Source organism: Empidonax traillii, unplaced genomic scaffold (assembly GCF_003031625.1).
Source record: "Empidonax traillii isolate 1590-97213 ecotype Southwest subspecies unplaced genomic scaffold, ASM303162v1 scaffold491:size805508, whole genome shotgun sequence".
Lineage (NCBI taxonomy): Eukaryota > Metazoa > Chordata > Aves > Passeriformes > Tyrannidae > Empidonax > Empidonax traillii.
In genome coordinates, this window is record NW_020955684.1 from 26,454 (window position 1) to 47,829 (window position 21,376).

General features: G+C 39.5%; 1 protein-coding gene across 1 annotated transcript in view; it reads left to right on the plus strand.

Annotated features, from left to right (window-relative positions):
- The first annotated feature begins 494 nt into the window (after positions 1–494).
- Positions 495–21,376, plus strand: part of MDN1 (midasin AAA ATPase 1) — a 95,095-nt gene continuing 74,213 nt past the window's right edge. The window contains exons 1-11 of the mRNA XM_027896258.1: positions 495–614; positions 6,663–6,889; positions 7,484–7,708; positions 9,211–9,318; positions 9,398–9,590; positions 11,528–11,740; positions 12,965–13,096; positions 14,576–14,679; positions 17,727–17,841; positions 19,539–19,732; positions 20,717–20,798. Coding sequence (XP_027752059.1) covers positions 495–614; positions 6,663–6,889; positions 7,484–7,708; positions 9,211–9,318; positions 9,398–9,590; positions 11,528–11,740; positions 12,965–13,096; positions 14,576–14,679; positions 17,727–17,841; positions 19,539–19,732; positions 20,717–20,798 — 1,713 coding nt within the window. The remainder of the gene's footprint in view (positions 615–6,662; positions 6,890–7,483; positions 7,709–9,210; positions 9,319–9,397; positions 9,591–11,527; positions 11,741–12,964; positions 13,097–14,575; positions 14,680–17,726; positions 17,842–19,538; positions 19,733–20,716; positions 20,799–21,376) is intronic.

The following is a 21,376-nucleotide window of genomic DNA, read 5'->3' on the forward strand; positions in this document are numbered from 1 at the left end:
CTGCTGCTGTCAGCGATCGATCCCGCTTCCGAACCCCTGCGGGGACATCGTTTACCGCCCGAGAGCCGCGCCCGTGCTCCGCGAGCGGCCACGGCCGCACAGGGCACCGGGGGCCGTAACGCTCCTGCCGCCCGAGCCGCCCGCGCCGTGACCCAGATCGAAAGGGCGGGCAGATCCAGGAGCAGTCGGCTCTCTGGGAACCAAGGAGCGGAACAGGGCGAGCACACGGACAACCCAACCCCGCGTTCCCAGCGCCCTGATCCCAGCGGGATCGCTCGCTCCGCTCCCAGACGGAGCGCTCGGGTGGGGGGGAGGCGCGATGCACAGCGGGAGCTGTAGTTCCATGCGGTGCACGCCGGGAGCTGTAGTTCGGAGCGGGGGCAGGGGGGCGGGGCGGGGCCGCGCTTCCCGTGACGGAGGCCGGGCGGAAGTTTCAGCCGCGGTCGTGTCGCGCCCGCACGTGCGGCGGGAGCCGGAGGAGCGGGCAGAGCGGGATGGCGGCGGCGGCGGCCGCCGGGGAGGATCTGCGGTTCCGCCTGGCGGATCCGCTGAAGCTGGTGGCGCGCAGGAACGAGAAGAGCAGCGCGGAGCTGAGCAGATTCCTGGCGAAGCAGGTGGGAAGCTCGGCAGAAGCCCCCGAGAGCCCGCTGTCCCTCCGGGCGGGTCCCGCGGGGAGAACTGTGGAGGGGAAGGGGGCACTGCGCCGCTGGCCCCCTCTCCCCGCCCCGTGCCGCCGTCTCCGCCCCGCAGCTTTGTCTGCGGCCCCCCCCGCCCCGTGCCGGCCCTGAATCCCCGCTCTCTGCCTGCCCCTTCGCCCTCCCCCTGTTGTGGTGTCTTGCCCTCCCCTCCCCTTGCAGGGCTTCAGACCGTGAGGCAGGTCCTCTCCTGTGTTCTGGTTCCTCTCCCGAGAGGGCATTTTGCCCCGCAGTTAAAATTTTCGGTGTCTGCCATGTCCCTTAAGGTGACTCTGGAAGCGTGATAGCCAGAGGTGGGATGTTGTTATCAAGCACTGAGACCGTACTAGTTCCTACCCTGATGCTGTTTCCTGGTGCTTTTTCTTTAATTGCCTTAAAACTGCACGTGAGACACGTGGGATGAAAAGGCAGAGGGCTAGATTTTCTAGGGTTTGCTTCGAGATTTTTCTTTAATCACAGTCTCACAAATTGTAGGGATGCTCGAAATATGGTCGTTGTAATAACTTTCATGCTTTGGCTGCCTGAACTCTGAAAAGCACACCTGCCTTCTAGGAGAGTTGAGGCCAATCTCCTTTCTGTCTCTGAAATCCTTGAAGAGATGTAATAACAGGATAACAGCGCATCAGATGTTGTTTCATTAATACACTTCACGATAAAGCTTTTGAAGCCCTGAAGTCGTGTACACATTTTGGGGCTCAAAGTCCATATTTCTCTTTTGAGTGTCTAGGAAATTTCTCAGTTGTTTGAAGATGAAAAGTCTAAAGTATCATGTTTTTTCAGAATATTGGCTTTTAGTCTGATTGCTGTCTCTTACTTATGGTTGGGGAAGGCTTTCATCCTGGTAGTCAAGGTTCTTTGTTGGCAGACAGATGGCTTTTTCTTCTGTCGCAGCAAATCACAGGATCAAAGTAAAATTGACATGAATATATATTCCTGAGATGAAGAGTTGATGCTCATTGGTGGGAAGCAGTCATGAAGGGTTGCTATCCAAGAGAAAGAAACAGATGAGGAATAGAGATGGGGATGGTGTGGATACATGATGCAGTAGACAGATGGAGCAGTGAACCAGAAGTGAGTCACCGAGGGCTGAGATAGAGGAAGAGATCGTGCCCTTTCCCTTCTGCTGCCTGGAGATACACTTCAGGTTTAAAAGTCTTGCTAGGTGGAAATTATTAAATAGTGATTGTATGGAGGGCGTTTGGAACAGCATGTTAATTAGCAATTATGCATCCTTTTGAGAAGTGAATTGCTATTTCCAGGCTTGGAAGCTGCAGATCTAGGATTATGTTAGGTTTATCTTGCCACTAAATAATCTCCGATTCCCGATGTCGTACCTCATTTCGTACAAGTTACTTTGTAAGTAACCGAGGAAGCATGCATTCTGGAAACCCAGAGCTCCCTTTGCCCTGCAGCTTCATTATGTCTTTCTGGCAACTTACTTCTTCAGTGTTACATAATGGAATAAAACTTGCTCACAACTGCTGAGTAAGGAACGGTCTTTTGAGGTTCATAGTAAGACACTGTTTAATGTGTTGATGGAAGGTCTGGTTCCATTGCTTGAGTATGTAATAGAGCCTTTTTTGTAGAGTATTAGTGTATAACTTAACTCTGCAAAGGTACAGCAAATGTCTGTGCTCTTAATGAGGAAAATAGGATGAAGAGCTCTCTAAACCAATCTTTGTTTCCTGCCTCACCGTTTTTGAATAATTTAAGCAAACTGTATAAGCAGTAGGGTCCACAGATGGCTACAATGTGCTTTTGGTTCTTTGGTGTGTCACCAAAGGTGTGTCAGGAAGTCTTCCTGCATAGAATTTTCAGTTCAGCTTTTTGCAAATGTATATGTTTTGGCTCCCTATAGTGGTGTAATTTCAATTAAGAAGTTAATTGCTGTTTAGCTTGGCATCCTTCATTTTGCCTTCCAGTTTGCAATGTTGCAGTGAAAATTGTCTTAATAATAACTCTAAGCTCTTATTTTTAGTCCTTCAGTCTCAGCATTTGATATTGATAAATGCTTTTATTCATTTATATTAATAAATGTTGGGAAAAAGAGGTGACCTACCTGTCCCAAATTCACACAGCTACTCATTGACTGTCAGAAAAATGTCCTGGCAACCAAGGCAGACCTTTTTTTTTTCTCCTAAAATATGACTTCAGCTTTTTATTTGAAAGACTAATTAGGCTTTACATCATGTAACATTATAAATAAGGCAACGTGTGCTGCACTTTTGTTCAATCCTGGACTGTACTGTCTAGTTTTTGAAGGGCTCTGATTTTTGGGAAACAGTTTGTTAGTGATACAAAATCAAAGGGAACATTTCTTGCTGTTCTTGAAGGAGAGATCTATCTAACCCTTTCAAAGAGGATATGCTGGGAGAGAGAGGTGTAGGAAGTTCCAGCCTGTACTCCTTGTGAGACTGCATATCCCCTCTGCTTTTTAATTTTTTTTTCTTGAAAAAGCAGGCTACTGCTTTGCTTCTGAACTGAAGAGCTGCCAAAAAAAGTGGTGCTACTGTTTTCTTTTTGCCTCTTCCCAAGGCCAAGACACATATGTTTGTTGCTTGTTTTGAACCTGGTGAGTCTGCTGATATGAAAAATCCATTCAACTTTCTCACCCAATGGAAGACTTTGTAAGAAGTATTAATTTGGGTAATCTAGCAAAATTAATTGCTGTACAGTCATGCAGTGATAGATCTGTTGTGTGAGGGAATAGAGACAAGAACGGGTGTTCCTGTGTTGCAGGGGAAGAAAGATTTCCCTTGCTTCCTCTTATGCCCTCCCACTCTTCAGAAGCATCCCATTGTTAAATCTGTGTGTGGTGTAACCTGTGAGTCACGAGCAGAAATGTGGATTTTGTGTGGGACCAGATTGCTCATTGCTGTGATCCTTTCTTCTAGGAACTTCAGGCTTTGGATTAAGCTGGTTATTAATGAAGATTTCTGTACCTTGTGAGCACTGAGTAAAGTGCCACGCAGGTTGTGAAGGAGGTGTGCAACATGCTGCTGGAGCATGGGAATTGTGTGTGGCTTCGAGTCCCGATTCTAGCTGTGTGTCTGCTTCGTGTGTCTTATTAATAATAGACGATGTGTGTATATGTTCTGTGTTTGGAGGCACAGTCTGTTGTGATGCTTTCTTAAGGCAGCCGTTCAGAACCATGTGTGCAGATTCACAGTCCCATATTTGAACATTTTCAGATCAGCTGTCTATTGCTACTGGTTGAGAAAGCTGAGTATTTCATAAGGCCATCTTTAGTTAAACAAAGCCTCTCTGACAGTATTCTTTTACTTAAATTTTCAGTTAGTCTCTGAAATCAAAGAGACAGTCTCTTTGTAGAATGAAAATGTTGCCACTGATATTTGAACAGTTTTATACGTCCTAAGGGTACTACACACAATGATTAAAAACCTGCTTGCTCTCAGAGAATTACTATTGTCATGAATTTGTCTTATATTAGTCATGTAGCTACAGAATTTTACCAAGTCAGTCATATTATTTCTTTTACTTTTGTTAACTGGTTTTATTTGATACTGAAAAATCTCGTTAATAAATTAAGCCCCTGTGGTACCCTGTTTGGGTAGCCAAAGATGTAATCGATTTGGAAACTGAAGGCACTTATATTTTTTTCCGTGGAGTTTGTTTCTGTTTCTTTAGTCATGCTGCCTTTGAACAGCTTATGAATCATTTTTCCACTCAAAATCTGATCCCCTGTAATGAACAGTGTCTTGCTTGCTCCAGTTTTTAATTATTTTTGATCCTGCTCTGATAGATGAGAGGAAAATAAACTTATATCAAAAACAAACAGAAGGCATGTAAGAAACTGCTTGCAATCAGTGTGATAGATTTGATGTGTATAATGTATATATACTGCAGCTTTCCTGGTTTCTTTCAAATTCAGGAGACCTAAGGAACTTGAACAGGTATGCATGTATTGTAGAAGGATATCATCGGTGGTATAACCTTAGAAGGTCACCCTTTCAAAGGACCTCAGCACGTTATATACCTTGTAACAATTAAACCAGCCCATCTGTGAGCTCAGGAGGTTCTATTTGAGTAACAAAAGTCTAGGAGGAGCAGCAACTGGCTGCATGTCTTGCTAAAACAAAAGATTACCTGAATTACAGAATATTTCTGTCTTGAATAGGAAAAGAGTTTGCTCATTAAAGGGGGGAGAATAGAGCATCCAAGTTAAGAGCAAAACTGCTTCAGTGCAAAATTCATAATCCTGATTTTCAGAATTACTTATACTGCATTATATGTTAAACATCGTAGAAGTGAAGAGGTGTGTGGGTAATAACATGAGCTCAAAGACCAGAGAAATTTAGGTGTAAGACACAAGAAGTAGGTTGTTGATCTTCAGTAATAAAGTTAGGAAGATTGGGGGGAACGTGAAGGAAATATGTGTTGGTGTTTTTTTCTTTCTTTTTTTCCTAGCAGAGGTGAATATGTTTTACATGTATTCTAAAGTCTAGTATTTTGTTTCACACGGTCATGATCCGCCCCTGAAGGCACGGGTAACTCAGGTTCTTTTTAATAGATCACTTGGGGTGGATTAGAGTGAAGCAACACTGAACGATCCATGTTTATAAATATATGTATGTAGGCTTTATTAAAGAACAATTTGGTTGCATGGAAAGGAGGTATGTAGCCATTTTGGTTATTAGCTATAGTAATATAGCAATATGAAAGCATAAAAAAAGCACTTAAGAAAATGTATTAGGGAAAAGAAAGGATAAGAGTAGGAAGATATCACCACCTGTGGATCCATCAGTGAGACTTGATTGTTGTAATTTAAATGTCCCTTGGTCAAAGTCATAGTCTTGATCTGTCAGGGTTGAGGGAGGCCCACGAAATACACGTTTCAGTGGATTGATGTATGTTCAGGTTCAGGTGGGAACACAGGGGTACTTCCCTGCGGGGAGTTTTATACTGAGTGATGTAATAACATTGTGGATCATGGGGGTCTTTGATAGCTTACTATGCCTTTTAAGACATTACAGCTGCCTCTCACTTCAGCAGCCAATTATGGCCCATCAGAAATGGTGAATACCTTCGGATCTACCTGTGATGTCCCAGTACTTCCCCAGAGGGTAGTTTTCACACCTGGGTGATTTGTGTAAGGGAGGACACTGGCATGATAAAAAGCATTATCCCACCTCACAGTATCTGGTTTCTTACTGTCCTCTTCCCAAATCTGGCTCAAAACCCAGCTTGTAGCCTCAAGTAGTGAGTGCTCACCCCCTCTGCACCTGGGCTGTTACCTTGCATATAGTCAGCAAAGCACCCTGTTGCTTTTGCAAGTGCCCAATTGTTTTGATCCTTAACTATTAAATTTCCAGTCTCTTACACACAATAAATGGCCATTTTTATGTAAAAGTAAAGAAAAAAAGAAAGTAATCTCAACCTCAAAATTGCAGATACCTGCTGCTCACTGTCAGGAGCATTGTTTGCTGTAATTGCTATTGGAACTATGGAAATAAGGCTGTGATCATGCACAATTGAATGCTTCTTTTTTGAAAAAAGATAGTGAACTTAAAGAAACTTTAACTCTATTTAAAACCTCAAATTCTTAAATGTTTTGTGGCTTTCATGAGACAGAGCTGTTGAGAAAGTGGAAATTCTAGTAACAAAGGTGTATTAGTTGTTATGACATTGTCCCAATTTTTTCTTGAAGCAAATAATTTAAATATTTTTTTATTTTTCAGCTGTAAATTATAATTTAGTATTTGGAGACTCTTTTGTAGTTCCTATTTAGTGAATCATTCTTCATGTTACTCTTTTTTTCTCCTTTCAGTTTTTTAAAAATATGGAGAGGCGTGTCAATTAAGTACTTGCATCGTGACTTTTGGATTCCCTTCTGACTTTGAATGATTTGTTCCCGTAAAATTCAGTCTGAATCCTGCATGTATAATTCTGAAGTTAAAAGCCCAACTCATTTTCCATTTTACCTGTTCTTACTTTCCATTCCTTTAGATTTGGACTCAGCAGGATCGGCAATGCATCCTCGATACCTTAGCACAGTTACTGCTGGATAAAGAGTGTACCCTGTTGATTGGCCGTCAAGTTCGACCAATCTTGTTGGATTTGTTGGAAAGAAATGCAGAAGCCATTAAAGCTGGTGGCCAGATCAACCACGATCGGCATGAAAGGCTGTGTGTAGCTATGAGCAAGCTGGTTGCTGACCACCCTGACGTTTTGCCGTGAGTAATGTGAAGTCACTCTGTGCAGTGTTTGAACTTAGGGAGTATGTGTTTGTCAGTGTTCACTGGTGATGAGAGGTGATGTTAGAATTTGGATTGTCTCCCACAATAACAAGTGTAGAAAGAATTTAGTAAATGCGAGTTTCTAACACAACTTATTTAAATGAAATCGCGTTCTAAGATCTTATTGTGATTTTCATCTATGATCCAAAGAAGAGCAAAAGAACTACCATGAAAATTTTCACTATCAAAATCTCTGTATTTAAAATTAGACCTGTAGGCCAGTAGAATATAAAGTTACATAAGTAGGAATTGGCATTACTTTTTCAGTAAAAAAGAGTAGTCAAAGAGATTTCACCAAAGGTTTCCCCTTGATAATTAAGTGATGATTTCTAATACAGTAAAGTATCTTTTGTCAGCTGATTTCTGAAGTGTTTTTCTTTCCAAGTGTGGACTAAGTTAATTACAGGCCTTAGTTCTTAGTACCATCAATTACTGTCTTAGGACCTCTGCCCTGGCATTTTTATCAGTGGCTGGTTTCCTTTCCTCTGGCTTAATGTCTTTGTTCCATCACTTTTTCTCTCTCTTCTAAAGATTTGCCTTAAGATACTTTAAGACTACATCACCAGTTTTCCAGAGGCTTTTCCTGGAGAGCTCAGATGCAAACACAGTCCAATATGGGCGCAGGCGAATGAAGTTACGGGACCTCATGGAAGCAGCCTACAGATTTTTGCAAAAGGAGCAATCAGCTTTCCGGGAAATGTGGGACTGGAGCGTGTGTATTCCACTCCTAAGGAGTCACGACACTTTAGTACGCTGGTAAGTTAAAACTCAGAATCTTCTCCATTGAAAAAATTTATCTGTGTCTTGAACTGTAGTTAACAGTGTCACATGCAAGTAGAAAGCATCTTCAAATAATACCAGAATTCCTTCCAATGGTATCTGTGATTGTACCTCTTACCTGATCTTTTTGAAAGCTTTGGTGATCTATCACAAAGTGAATTTTAGGCTAGCTCTTAGATGTGCTTAAAGCTATGGTCTGGAGAATCCTCTTGAATAACTTCAGTTTGCCCAAGTTGGATTCAGGGAAACTGGTAAACTTACCCCTTCACCTGTGCTGTAAGCCTGTTGGTGTATTGCATGCATTGTAGCAAGTTATCCTAGAAAACAGTAAAGATGAATGAACACTCCTTCCTTCTTACATTACAATGATATATGTTAGTATTCTGCATTGATACATTATTAGCAAGTTGGTTCTTTTTTCTATTCTGTGTATATAGATTTCTCAGCCACTGTAAAACTTTGCTTATTTAAGCTACACTCCGTACTGGCCTTGTTAGAGGTTTTGCATGGTTAGATGTTTTATGGCGTCTGCCTGCAGGGCTTCAACCTAATCACATGTTCTGCTTTATTTATATGAATGATAGTATTGATAGTGCCTTTTATTTTAAAAAGGATCTTTAATAGTCTTCAATTTTTAAAACATAAATTCAGAATTACGTTAGTAACGCATAATTTTAAAGTAGGGTGTATAATTTAGAAAGGGCAGAAACTAGTGTTGTCAAATCTATGAGCCATTTATGATGCTCTTCAGGATGAGATACACTTAAATAGTCTTAGAAAAAGAGATAGTACTTCTAATACATGGAACAGAATGGGTTTAGCTGATGTTCAACTAGTAATCTTACGTGAACGAGCTGACTTTTAAACTTTGTCCTAAACCAGTCTTCTGGCTATCCCTCCCTCCCTCCCGCACCAAGCTCATTAAAAACTTAGTTCTTGGAAGGTAAAAACAGCATTATAATAAATAAAGAGTGGTTTATGATTTATGTTACATGTCCTTTTGTTACAAGACAACTTTATGTAGTAAAGAAGTCAAGACATGAGAGTTGTTAGCTTCTTTTGGTACTGAAAATTGATTTAATTGCATTATGGTAACTTTAAAATTAGCACGAAAATTTTGGAAGGGAAGTGGTAGGAGAAAAAAATTAGACAAAGACCTTATTTTCCTTTTCCCATATGTTAATGTTCATTTATTTGGGTAAGTGCTTTCCGTTATTATATTTCTACTGATAATTCAATTCCTTGAAGGAATGTTAGCTAATTGGTGTATAAATGGTAAACTGTGCTGTGATAGAATTTCTCTCCTCAGTTCTGAGGTGTTTCTCTACGTTTTTAAGCGTAGTGCTAAAATAATTTCTGTGAATGAAGTTTTCGGCACATTTTTCCAAACTTGATGTTTTGTTTTGCAGTTTGCAGTTGTCAAACTACATTTCTTTAACCTATGTTTTTACATGCTTTGTTTTGAATATAATTTTTAGGTATACTGCGAACTGTCTTGCTCTGGTTACATGCATGAATGATGAACATAAATTATCTTTCCTGAAGAAGATATTCAATCCTGAGGAGCTGATACATTTCAGACTAAAGTAAGGACTTTTAAAGTCTTGAATACTATTTGTTTCTCTTGATGACTTTCAGTTGAATTAATAAACACGGGTTTCACAGGCTACTAGAAGAATCCCAGCTGCAGAATGTGGAACAAGCTCTTGTTTTGGCCAATCCAGACTCCTCATTTTGGCAAAAGCAGAAAGAACTGCAGTATACACAAGGACATATTGTGTCGGGCGACCTCTCTGCACATGTAGTGGCTGTATGTGGCATTGTGCTGCCTAGACTACACCGTGTTTCTGAAGAGCAGGTATGTAACTCATGGTTAAATCTAATATTTTATTTTTTTTTTTTTTTTTTTTAGGAATCTCTTAAGTACAGTGAACTGACTTTATTTCCTGATTAAATGCTATTGAGATACTCTTAAGTAATGTGTATAGCTTTCTCCATGTGTGCTATAAGCTAGTGTTGCATGACAGACACTGCAGAGAAACTCTGAAGTGGAATGAAGTAATGAAGGAGCCACAGCACTGTTCATTTTATCTTTGAGTAGGAGTTTGTACAAATTACTGCAAAAAACTGTTCACCCTTTCATAGTATCTCCAGTCCAAGCTGGGGTGATGATCCATAGCTGAGTAAAGGCAGGATCTGGTGGAGTTGCTTTTGCCTGTGTGATACGGTGTTTTTGCTATACAGGCATCATCTTATAAACAGCCTTTCTCCAAATATATGCTTAGTTCTTCTCTTAACAAAAGAAAACAAGGCTGCTACGTAGTCTCCTAGAAGGCTGAAAAAGGGCCAAGAAAGTGAGCAAGAACTTACTGTCTCCACTTGAGTGAAGTGTAATGCAGACTATAGTGCCTTATAGTTTTGGGAAGCCCATCAAATGTTTTTGAACAAACTGTGTTTAACCTTTTTTCTCTTGAATTGCTATTTAACTTGAGCTGTTCAAGTTCCTCTTTGTAGCTGTGTTCTCAATTGTTTGCCTCCTTTAGATTCAGTTTTGGCTCTTAGCTGAGTTTTCTTGTTTAATTTTGCAACACTGATCTACGAAAGGACAAAGAAATGAATGAAGACTGACAGTGTCCAGAAGTTTTTGAGTAGCATAAGCAAGGAAAAAAAAGGAATTTTCCTTCATATTTCTCTCCCTGTTCAGCTTCTGTTGTTGAATTTGCTCCTTTCTAGCCTTTTAGTTTTTTCATAGGATTGAGAGAATGGTTTGAAATTCATTGTAGTGGGGAAGAAACTGTAGAGCTGTTTAAGAAGATTGTTACTCTCGTGCCAGTGTCACTGCTATAGGCCATGCTATAAACTGGATTACTGAAAGGATACTCCCTGTCTGTGAGGGAAGAGGGAACTTACCTGAACTTCATACTTTTATATTTTTATATGCCACACATATTGCACTGATCTGGTCTCCAGTGTAGTTCCAGTTACTTAAGAGAGGTTCCAGTAACAGCTTAGGAGGTCTGACAAAGATGTAGGAGCAACTGCGAGGAGGGCAGGTACTCTTAAAAACTAGCACTGTTACCAGACAAATACGTGAAACTATTATCTGAAAAGAAGGTCAGACTTAAATAAAAGTCACTTGTTTCAGTGCTCTGATTTCTTTCCTCTGTGCCTTTTGGCAAAAAGCCCTCATTTTTGTGCCACATACTGATATGTGACTATAAAAGTCAAAGTATTTGGAGACTATTTGTAGCACTGATTAATTAGCATTCAATAAACTGCATTAATTTGAGTAAAATTACTAAATTAACCCTTTTTTTTCCCATTCACTGAGTTTAATGATCTTTTACTTTGGCCTCTGTAGAAAGAAGTAAATATTCATATTTATTCAGTTATATTCATACTTACATCATCTGAATCCAACTACTGTTTGATTTGTCCTGTGATTTGGATCCATTCTGATGACTTAAGTTCACTTACACTGTGAATTGCATTCGATTGACATGTGTTATGATGGAGTAGTTACAATGCCTGTACTGATAATTTAGTGTGAACTCCCTTTGGGAACAGATTCTACTTATACTTTTTATTAAGTATTTCACCTTTAATAGGCTTTTGATTAAATCTGTTTTAATATCTGTAATTAAATACAGCTTTAGACTGCTTCATTTTATATGCAGATCTGCAAGCCAAAATTTTTCTAGTTGTCAGACTCACTTTCCTAATTGTTCTGTGTTGTAGAACCTGTAAGAAAAGTAACGATTTTGGTGTATTAACCCAAATTTTATGTTTGAACAGGAAAATAACACGAACACTTTTGTTTTGGTTGAATCTGCCTTCACAAATCTTCAGAACCTTGCTATTGCTGTAGCAAATCAGACTCCTGTTTTATTAGAAGGACCAATAGGATGTGGCAAAACTTCTTTAATTGAATATTTAGCAGCTGTTACAGGAAGAGCAAAACCTCCTCATATTTTGAAAGTGCAGCTTGGAGATCAAACTGATAGTAAGGTAACTGATGAATTTGTTTTATTGCTGAATGATAGGGCATCATTTTTACTTAAAACATGGGCTTAATTTTCTGATAATTTAATGTTTTACTGAAGGACCTCACAGTGCCCAACTCTATAGTATTGGTCTTAAAATTGATGAGAATGAATAAATAAATAAATGTGAAGAAAAGTAATAGTTAAGTTTCCATAGGTTTTAAAGTCTTTGCATAATTGTGCTGTATCTGTGTCATTCAAATTGTTTTATCAGGGTTTTCTGTGTAGAAGACCTATATTGATTTCTTTAATTAAAAAAAATTGATTTACATTGGAAAAAACATGATTCTAAAATGACTCAAGCTGGTGCCAAAGGTTATATGAACACTTTCATTTCAGTTTAAGTGAGCTGATGTCAGTTTAATCTGATGCCAACTTTTTTGTGGTAAGGATGAGATGAAGCAAAATCCCATGATGTTGAGGAGATTTGCAATTAATTCATAGTGATCTAGCTCTATCTGTAGGGATAAAACCAGAGGTGAAGATAATTCCGCATTCTTTTGGGTTTTCATATATAACTTTTGAGCTTGAATTGATTTATGTTTTTTGGCTCAATTTATATTTAGTTTTCAAAGGTGGTTAGCCTCTGCCAGAAGTGCTATCTGAAGGTTTTTATTGGAATGCATGAGCACTTTCTTTACTTGCATGGCACAGCTGGTTTCACCATCTCGCAACTGTATCTTTTCATATACGTGATTAAGACTGCTATATTAAGAAAAAGTGGTGAAACCATAAACTTAGTTATTTAAGCAATGCTTAAATATAGAAGTTACAATTTGAGAGAGAAGCAACACTTGACTGATTTTTACCTTTGAATATCTTGCTTTACAGTTCCTTTTACTACCTTAGTCATAGGCTTTTCAAAAATGTAAAAGTTCAGTGCAATCCTAAACAGTTTCCTCTTTGTAAGTTATGGTGACATAGCTCATAGATTCACTTCCAGTTACCTAGTTTGTTTTAATTACTATGTTTGTTTGATTATCATACATGTAAAAGGGGGAAACTTCTTTTTCATAATGAAAAAAGGTGTCATGGTGGGCACAGATTTCTAGATGGATTGTTTAGTAACGTGAGGGCTAAGTGTGTGTTGCTTGCATGCCAACCTTGGTCATATTTGTAATTCTTTTCTCTGAGTTTCTTAAGGGATGTCATGATCACGTCTCTCATTTACTGATTGTTTCTGTCATAGACGCTGCTCGGTATGTATCGTTGTACAGATGTACCAGGGGAGTTTGTGTGGCAGCCTGGAACCTTGACACAAGCTGTTACCAAAGGTCATTGGATACTTCTGGAAGACATTGATTATGCTCCTCTGGATGTGGTATGTAGGTTTATGTTCACTTTAGGGTACTGGTCTTAATGCCCACGATAGCAGTTTTGGCAGTCTAATTACCATGGGTTCTGTAACAGCAAGCTAAAAATGCTGCTCTTCCTCTAAAAGGGGTTAGGAAGAACTAACCTGTCTGTCTTTGTTCATATATTAGCACACCACCTTAGATTTTGTCATTATTACAGAGTAGTCATGATGCTACCACTGATGCGAAATTTCACTCTGAAGATTGGAATTGACGTTGATAATGAGATATCTGTCTATTTAATCATGTTTTGGCATTTGAAAACAAAGGTGGCCCTAAACACCACAGAATATTGTCAGTGTATTAGGGTAGTGCTGCTTTTAAGATCTTTTTAGTGTTTTGTTGTGTTGTGCTGCTTTTTTGGTTTGTTTTTGTTTGTTTGTTTGTTTTCTTTTCCTACACATTTTTACCTCTGGCTTGGATATTAAAAATGTGTTGTTGCATTAAGCGTTTTAGGTTTTAATGGATTTCCTGTTTTCAGCTCCAGAACAACTAGTTAGACTGTCATCCTTCCCTTTTGAAATAATGCCTACTGAAAACATGTCATCTGCAAGAATGATGTGCTGTATAGGCCTGCCAGATATTCTGCAGATCGTTGTTTACTTTAACATCTGTTTGGTAAAGCATCCTTTGTGTGACTGAATAACCTGACAGTTTGTTTACTGGGTTCTAGGCTTCTGAAATATAGAAAATCTATAGAAAGCTAAGAAGTACTGCTTCTGTGTACTAGACAGTTCACTGCCAGGGGTCATGCACTTACTTGCTTCTGTGGATTCAACTCACTGCACTCACCATAAGCATGCCCCGAGTAGTATCCTGCATTCATCACACTCTCCCTTTCTTCAGATCCTACAGGCATCCTGTCTCCTTTCTCTATATCAAAATGTTTGCGCTTACCTCCCTCTGTGCTGAGGGATCACTGTGGTCCCACCTCCCTTTTTTCCTTCCACCACAGTTACTGTCCTTCCCCAGGGAAGGATAAATAGATACCAAATAAATAGATACCAAACTCTCCTGAGGGTAGCAGGGTATACACTGAAAAATGTTGATGTTTGAGAATGACATCTTGGAGATGCAGGTCATCTTTGTTCAGGCACATAAAGAAAATAAGGCTTCTGATGTGAAAGTGAATAATAATGAATTCAAGAATTTGAGATTAGTTTTGATTTGGACTTGCAATGTAAAGGCTATAATTTCCATTCCCTTATAATTTAATCTGAATACAGGAGAAGGAAGATAGGTAAACTTTACACCTGTGACTTCCACTGCTGATTAAAATGGCTCTGCAATTCCTGTTAGCATCACTTGGAAGAGCAATCTGCAGGAACAGCAGTTGCTGACAATGTAATGGTGGAATTGCTCCAACATCTCAAGTGTGAAATGAGTGTGGATGGTTGTGCTGTCTGTTACAGTTTCACAAAAAAGAATGTCATTTTTATCTCTAGATCTCTGTGCTGATTCCTCTTTTGGAGAAGAGAGAGTTACTGATTCCTGGTCGTGGTGACTGTTTAAAAGTAGCATCAGGATTCCAGTTTTTTGCAACCAGGAGGTAGGTTTGTGAACTAAAAGATATTGAGAGCATGGATATCCTCTTTTTAAGTCCAAAGTACTTTTAAGTGCAAGGTACTTGGTCAGGAGTATTTTAGCAATTTCTTCTTAACAAGTAATAGAAGCCATAGCGAGTCTGAAATGGTTTTTTTCACTTGTAAGCAGCCTTATGTTATTACCAGTTGAATCCATTCCCTCAGTCTTGTTGAGAACCTCGCTGCGGGGGAACCTTAAAAAACCAACCTCTCACCAAAACAGAATACCACTCTCTGGAATTACTGTGTGAAGAAGGTTTATTCTTGATATTTATGAAAGTCTTGTGTCAGTATAGATGTTTGTAATGTTTTCTAACCAGAAAAAGATTTAAGGTACTCTCCCTGATTGTTTCACTGTAGTAGTGGCTCATGCCTTAGATGTCAAAATCACTTCTTTTGTAATAAGACTTAATATTGTATCAGGATTAAAGATTTGGAGGTCTATATGGGGAATGGTAGTTACATGGTTTTTGAAATGTTTTATAATTTATTTTAAAGCCTTTCACAAATTTTTATGCTTTTGTCTTCCATAATTTTTTCTTTTCTTTGATTTATCTGATCTATTTTTTTCTGTAATCGAGTCTTTTGTGTTCATCTCTTTTGGTTGCCTAATCTCCTAAGATTTTTTTCTTCTTAATGCTTGATTGTCATGGTTTAACCCCAGCCAGCAACTAAGCACCACAAAGCCTGATGGCCCACTCCCTCAGAGCAGGATGGAGGAGAGAATTGGAAGAGTAAGAGTGAGAAAACTCTAAGGTTGGGATAAGGACAGTTTAATAAGGGTTGGACTTGATGATCTCAGAGGTCCTTTCCAACCCATCTGATTCTATGAATAGGTAAAGTAAAAGTTGCTCACAGAAGCAAAGCAAAACAAGGAATGCATTCACCACTTCCCATTGGCAGGCAGCTGTTCAGCTGTCTGCAGGGAAGCAGGGCTCCATCATGCATGACTCTGAACATCACCACCCTTCCTTCTTCCTCCAGATTTATATGCTAAGCATGATGGGAATATCCCTTTGGTCAGTCAGGATCAGCTGTCTCAGCTGTGTCCCTTCCAACTCCCCCAGCGTCCTCCCTGGTGGGGCCGTAGGAGAAGCAGAAAAGACCTTGATGCTGTAGACATCCCGGTGTTATTGATGCTGTTTTGGTCACAAATGCAAAACACAGTTCCATACCAGCTACAACAAAGAAAATTAAGCCTGTATAACCAGCACATGGTGAACAGTTTGGATAGTAGGAAATTACAGTTTGCATTGAGCTAGTTAGAGTAGATACAATAAATCTGTTGCTATTTGCAGATGGGAAATATTATGTAAAAATAAAAGACAAAGACAATAAAATGAATAAATAGATAAAACCAACCAACCAACAACAACACCAGAAAACAAAAACCAAACCACAAACCCAAATCTAATGCTTTTGCACATGCAAGGCTACTTCCATAGTGGGTAAAAATACATGGGTGAATAGTTATTTCTGCAGTGAAATATGAAAGAGAAAGAAACTGATCAGGGAAAGGATTGTGAGTGAAGACTGAGGAAAAGTAACCGGGAAAGGCTGTGGGAGGTGTAGTGCCTTAACCTTGGCTCAATACCAAGAAGTACCCATTAAAACTGCTGTCTCACTCCCCTCTGCAACTGAACAGAGGGGAGGAAGGAAAAAAAACAGCGAAGGATTCATGAGTTAAGAGCTGGGAAAAGTCACTTACTGATCTCCATCACGGGCAAAACACACTCAAAGTGGGTATAATTCTTAAAATTATTACTAACAGGAACAGAGCAAAAGAGTGAGAAGTAAAATAATCTTAAAAACATCTTCCCCCCCACCCATCCTTCCTTCCATGTTCTCCCTCCTCCCCCTCACAGCAATACAGGGGGATGAGAAAGGGGGGTTACGGTCAGATGTTGTTTCTGCCACTGATCAAGGAGAGGAGTCCTTCCCCTCCTCCAGGGGGTCCTTCCCATGTGAGACAGTCCTTAATGGACCTCTCCAGCGTGAGTCCATCGCACAGACAACAATTCTTCATGAAACTGCTGTCCTGTGGGTCACTTCTCCATGGGGTGCAGTCCTTCACAAATGAGCAGTACTGGTGTGGGTCCCCCACAGGGGGCCACAAGTTCTACCCAGGAAAAACCTGATCCAGCATTTGCTCCTTTCTTCATGGGCTGCAGGTCTCCCCAGCAGGGCTGTGCTCCATCCTGGGCCCCCCACAGGGTCACAGCCTCCTTCAGATATCCACCTGCTCCATCATGGGCTCCTCCCTGGGCTGCAGGGGCACAGCTGCTCCACCATGGGCTGCACCACGGGCTGCAGGGCCTCAGCTCCGGCACCTGGAGCACCTCCTGCCCCTCCTTCTGCACTGATCTTGGTGTCAGCATTGTCGTTCCCATGGTCTCACTCCACTCTTCCCTGGCAGGCATTTTCACTGCACAACAACCTTCTGTTCTTAAATATGTAGGCATTACTATCACTCCTGGTTGGCTTGGCCTTGGCCAGCAGCAGGAAGCCCATCCTGGAGCCGGCTGGCATTGACTCCACCAGACAGGGGAAGCTTCCAGAAGCTTCTAGCAGAAGCCACCCCAGTAGCCCCCCAGCTACTGAAACCCAGCCGCAGAAACCCACTACCGGAGGGGACAAGACTGCTTTTCCTACATCTCTGCAATAGATCACAGGTCCTTTAAAGTATTTCCCAGGCCACTTCTCTTAGGCTTCTCTCTTCACAAAGGATTCTGTATATTGCTTCTGATAGACTTAATTGATTGTCAGTTGTCTTTCTGGAAGTATCTCTAAAGAGATTATGCACTACAGGGAGAAAAACACTTTAATAAAAGAACAGACAATTTGAAAAGCATGAATGGGCAAGGTAGGGTACATGACAGTAAGTGAGAGACAGTGTCATCTATGCATGCACATTATGCTGTAGCAGCAATATGTAACATTTTTTGATGTAAAGGAATGCATTGAAAATATTGAGTTTTTCAGCAACACTCAATATGCTGTGTTTCTTCTTTAGGATATTCAGTTGTGGTGGAGGTTGGTACAGGCAGCAAAGCAGCCATGCTGCTCTTTTGGACAAATATTGGACCAAAATACATCTGGATAACATGAGCAAAGAGGAACTTAAGGAGGTATGGTGTATGTTGTTCTATTGTGACATATGACATGAATAATAGTTTCAATTAAGGGTAGTAAATGTTTCTCAGTAGTATTTTCAAGTTCCGCAATATGCTCTCATAATTTCAGCTTTGTACTGTCAATTTTGAAGTAAATGGATGGTTTGTCAGGAAAATTTGAAATGAATTGAACAAAAAATTCCTGGAGCTTGCCCTGACTAACACAGTTCTTCTTTGTGTGGCTCTAAGAATCATGTTCCTTTGCCACTTATTAGCCCAGAGAGATTTAAAAGCAAGAGAAAAAGAAAAATTGGGCTTAATCTAATTTTGAGATCTAAGCTTAGAGTTGCAAAAGAGTTGGTCAGTTATCAATTAAAAATAACTGCTTGACGTCTTCTATTAGCATCTCTGGGAAGTGTTTACTTAGTTTAGTTCTTAAGAAAATTAAAGGACTCTAGGACTCATATGAAAATAAAATTCTCTGGAGATTCTCCTTGTGATACAGAGCTCAGAATAGAATCTGATTTTATAAGAACCTTGCCTAAGGGAAAAGGGAGTGAACAGTCTCTACCAAAAGAGTTGAGAAGAAAGTGCTGCATTTTCTAGAATGAAGAAGATAGTTTTCCAGGAGAATTTATTCACTCCTTTGGACTTGTTCAGCAGCCAGTACAGTTATGGATGACCTTAAATATCTGTGTGTTTTTCATTTTTTGTCATTTGTCAGCTAATTGTTAGTAATGGGTCAAGAACAGCATGTATTTAATCCTTGTAGATTTTGTTGCAGGGAAGCGTGTAGATGCATGGCGAGGCCTCTGCAGATGGTTTCATGGAGATGTGCACACTTGTGTGCTATAACTACAAAAAGATCCATGTGGGAAGCTCAGAGTTGCAATATTTGAAAACAGTTATCTGGCCAAACTTGATGCCAAAGACAACCTCAAGAAAGGACCAATTTTAAAGTGAAGCTTGGCTATCAGAGCCTCAGGAAAAAAGGAGGGTTCAGTGCTAAATGTGTCACTTATCACTATGTTCTTTTTGTTCTTTTTTTTTGTAACTTTGTACACATAAATTAAACACTGTAAGATTCCCTAGTAGTAATAGAAGAGACAAGGTTAGAGAATACCCACTTGCTTGTCTTGGAAACAGACTCATATTCTTGTTAATCTTAAAATCAGTCTGGCAGGGTAGGACCAGTTTTCCTGGCCTGTGCCTGTGAAAAGTAATTTTGGCAAGCAATATTTTGTTTGGCAAGCTTTAGTAGAGAGAACTGAAAGAAAATCAAAGAAGAAAAATTAGCCCCTTAATGTGTCTTTGTCAGCAAAGTGAACAGACAACATGAATGCTCAAATAAATTCAGTTATGAAGAAGGACAAGAGGTATGAACTTCTGAGTTGTAGAGTTGTATGATCGTGATTTGGATTTGATAGGGTTGAATGTACCTTTTGCTTTTCCTGTTGGTATTTGTGCAAATGTATTAAATGAATTTGAGTAGAGTTGAGTTGGCAAAATTAATTTTTGGCATCAAACAAGCCATAATAATTTCTGTTTTCCTCAGATGAGAGATTGCAAGAGAGCAGTTTTGTGTAGCTTCCTAGCTTAGGTATCTATTGAGAGCATTTCCTAGTAGAATTTGGGGGACTAGTGGTTTCTTTCAAGTGCTAATGGTTATTTTGTTGTTGTTGTTATTGGTTTTGTTTTGTTTCTTCTTTCAGGTCCTTCAAAGGAGATATCCCAACCTTGCTCTTGTAACAGATCACTTGCTGGACATTTACATTGACCTTACAGGAGACAAGTATCAGGCATCAGAAAACAGTGCTTATGGCTCCAGTCACATACCAGAAGATTCATCAGAATCGAAATCAGAACATAGGAAACCAAATCTGGAAGGACGAGAACTGTCTCTAAGGTTGTCCTTTCTTTTATGTTTATTCGAAGTCAGCTAGCTACAGAGATAGAAAGGTTTATTTTTAGTTATTTTTCTTAACATCTTAAAATACAATGATAAAATTTTGAAAACCTGGGATTTCGTAAAAACTAGAGAAATACATTTTTAATTTTAAAACTTCGATTAATGTGTCTTTTAAGAAACTCAAACTTTCTATTTTCTGTACTTAAACTTTTCCCTCAAAAAAAAAAAGTAGATTTTTTATATAGATAGGTATCAAGCCATATGAATTAAATCTTACTTCATTTAACACAAGGTATCAGTACTAGTTAAGAACTGAAATGTGCTATATAGTGTTCTCATATGAGCTACAAGATAATGTTTTCAACAACTGAATATGTTTCCCTATCTAGATTATTTCATATTGAACACTCACAGCATTCTAACTTGCAGATGACTGAAAAAACCCAGATTTTTAGTGTATTATTAAATTCAGAATTTTTACAATGAAATGTAGCTTGATGCTCAATTATTTCTTCCTCTCATACCAAGTGTCAGTTCTGCTCATGTAGAATTTCTGTAACCAGCAGTGCTTTGTGAATTAGTAAGTAAATACTAGATGCCTGTTATTTTTGTGGAGCGTAAGAATGTCAGTAATTTTAAAAAAGGGTTATTTTTCTAGAATTACATGTTTCCTTGTCTTTCGGAAGATTTTGCTGTTCATAAGGAGTCTGTATCTTGAAAAAATAAGATTTTATACCTTTCTGCATTTTTTAATACCTTTTAGTCTCATAATTACTTTATGGTTCAACTGTGAGTGTGTGTTATCTATTTCTAAGAAACGTGTCTGAAAGCAACACTATTGGTCTTTATGTGTTCAGCTACTTGCACAACAACTACATGTACAACTGCCAGAAGATGCTGTGGTGACCTAAGCTGAACATGAAAGAAGGTGCTGTGTGTTTCGGCTTGTTTGTACCAAATCTTTGTGGTTTTTCTTTTTAGAGACCTCCTGAATTGGTGCAGCAGGATTGCTTACAACTTCGACAGTAATTCTTCAACCACAGCAGTGAATATTTTTCAGGAGGTGCGGTAAGACTTCATCCAGAAATTGCTTACCCAAATTCTAGCCTTGTCTCACAAAGTACTCTGTTTGGGAATGTGAGGTGGGAATATACATTTAGTTTTGTTTGAAGCAGTTGGACTGTATGTGGAATGTTTGTGATCTGTCTAATCAGAGGCTTTCATCACTATTAGGAAGGTTGTTTGCAGTAATGTGCTGAAAGATTTACTGTTGTCATACAAACAGCATGCTACAAAATGATTTCAGCTGATGTGAGCTGGGATTGCATATGAACGAGAGTAAAGGTTTTAAGTTCTTTCCTTTTTATTGTAATATGAGGCTTCTTTTCTACTTTCCACAAATCCACTACATTACAGAGTTTAGAAGTTCTTATTACATCCTTTTGAACTCCGTTGTTTGACTCTATACATGGACCGTGAAATAATTTTACTTACCATGGCTGGATTGGATTTGGGCTCATTTAGATTAAGATGGTGCTTGTGAGATCAAATCATACATAACTACTGTTAAAGAAGTTGTTTTTCCTCTTGACAGGCATTGGACTGTTTCACAGCTATGCTGTCCAACAAAGGGAGCAGACA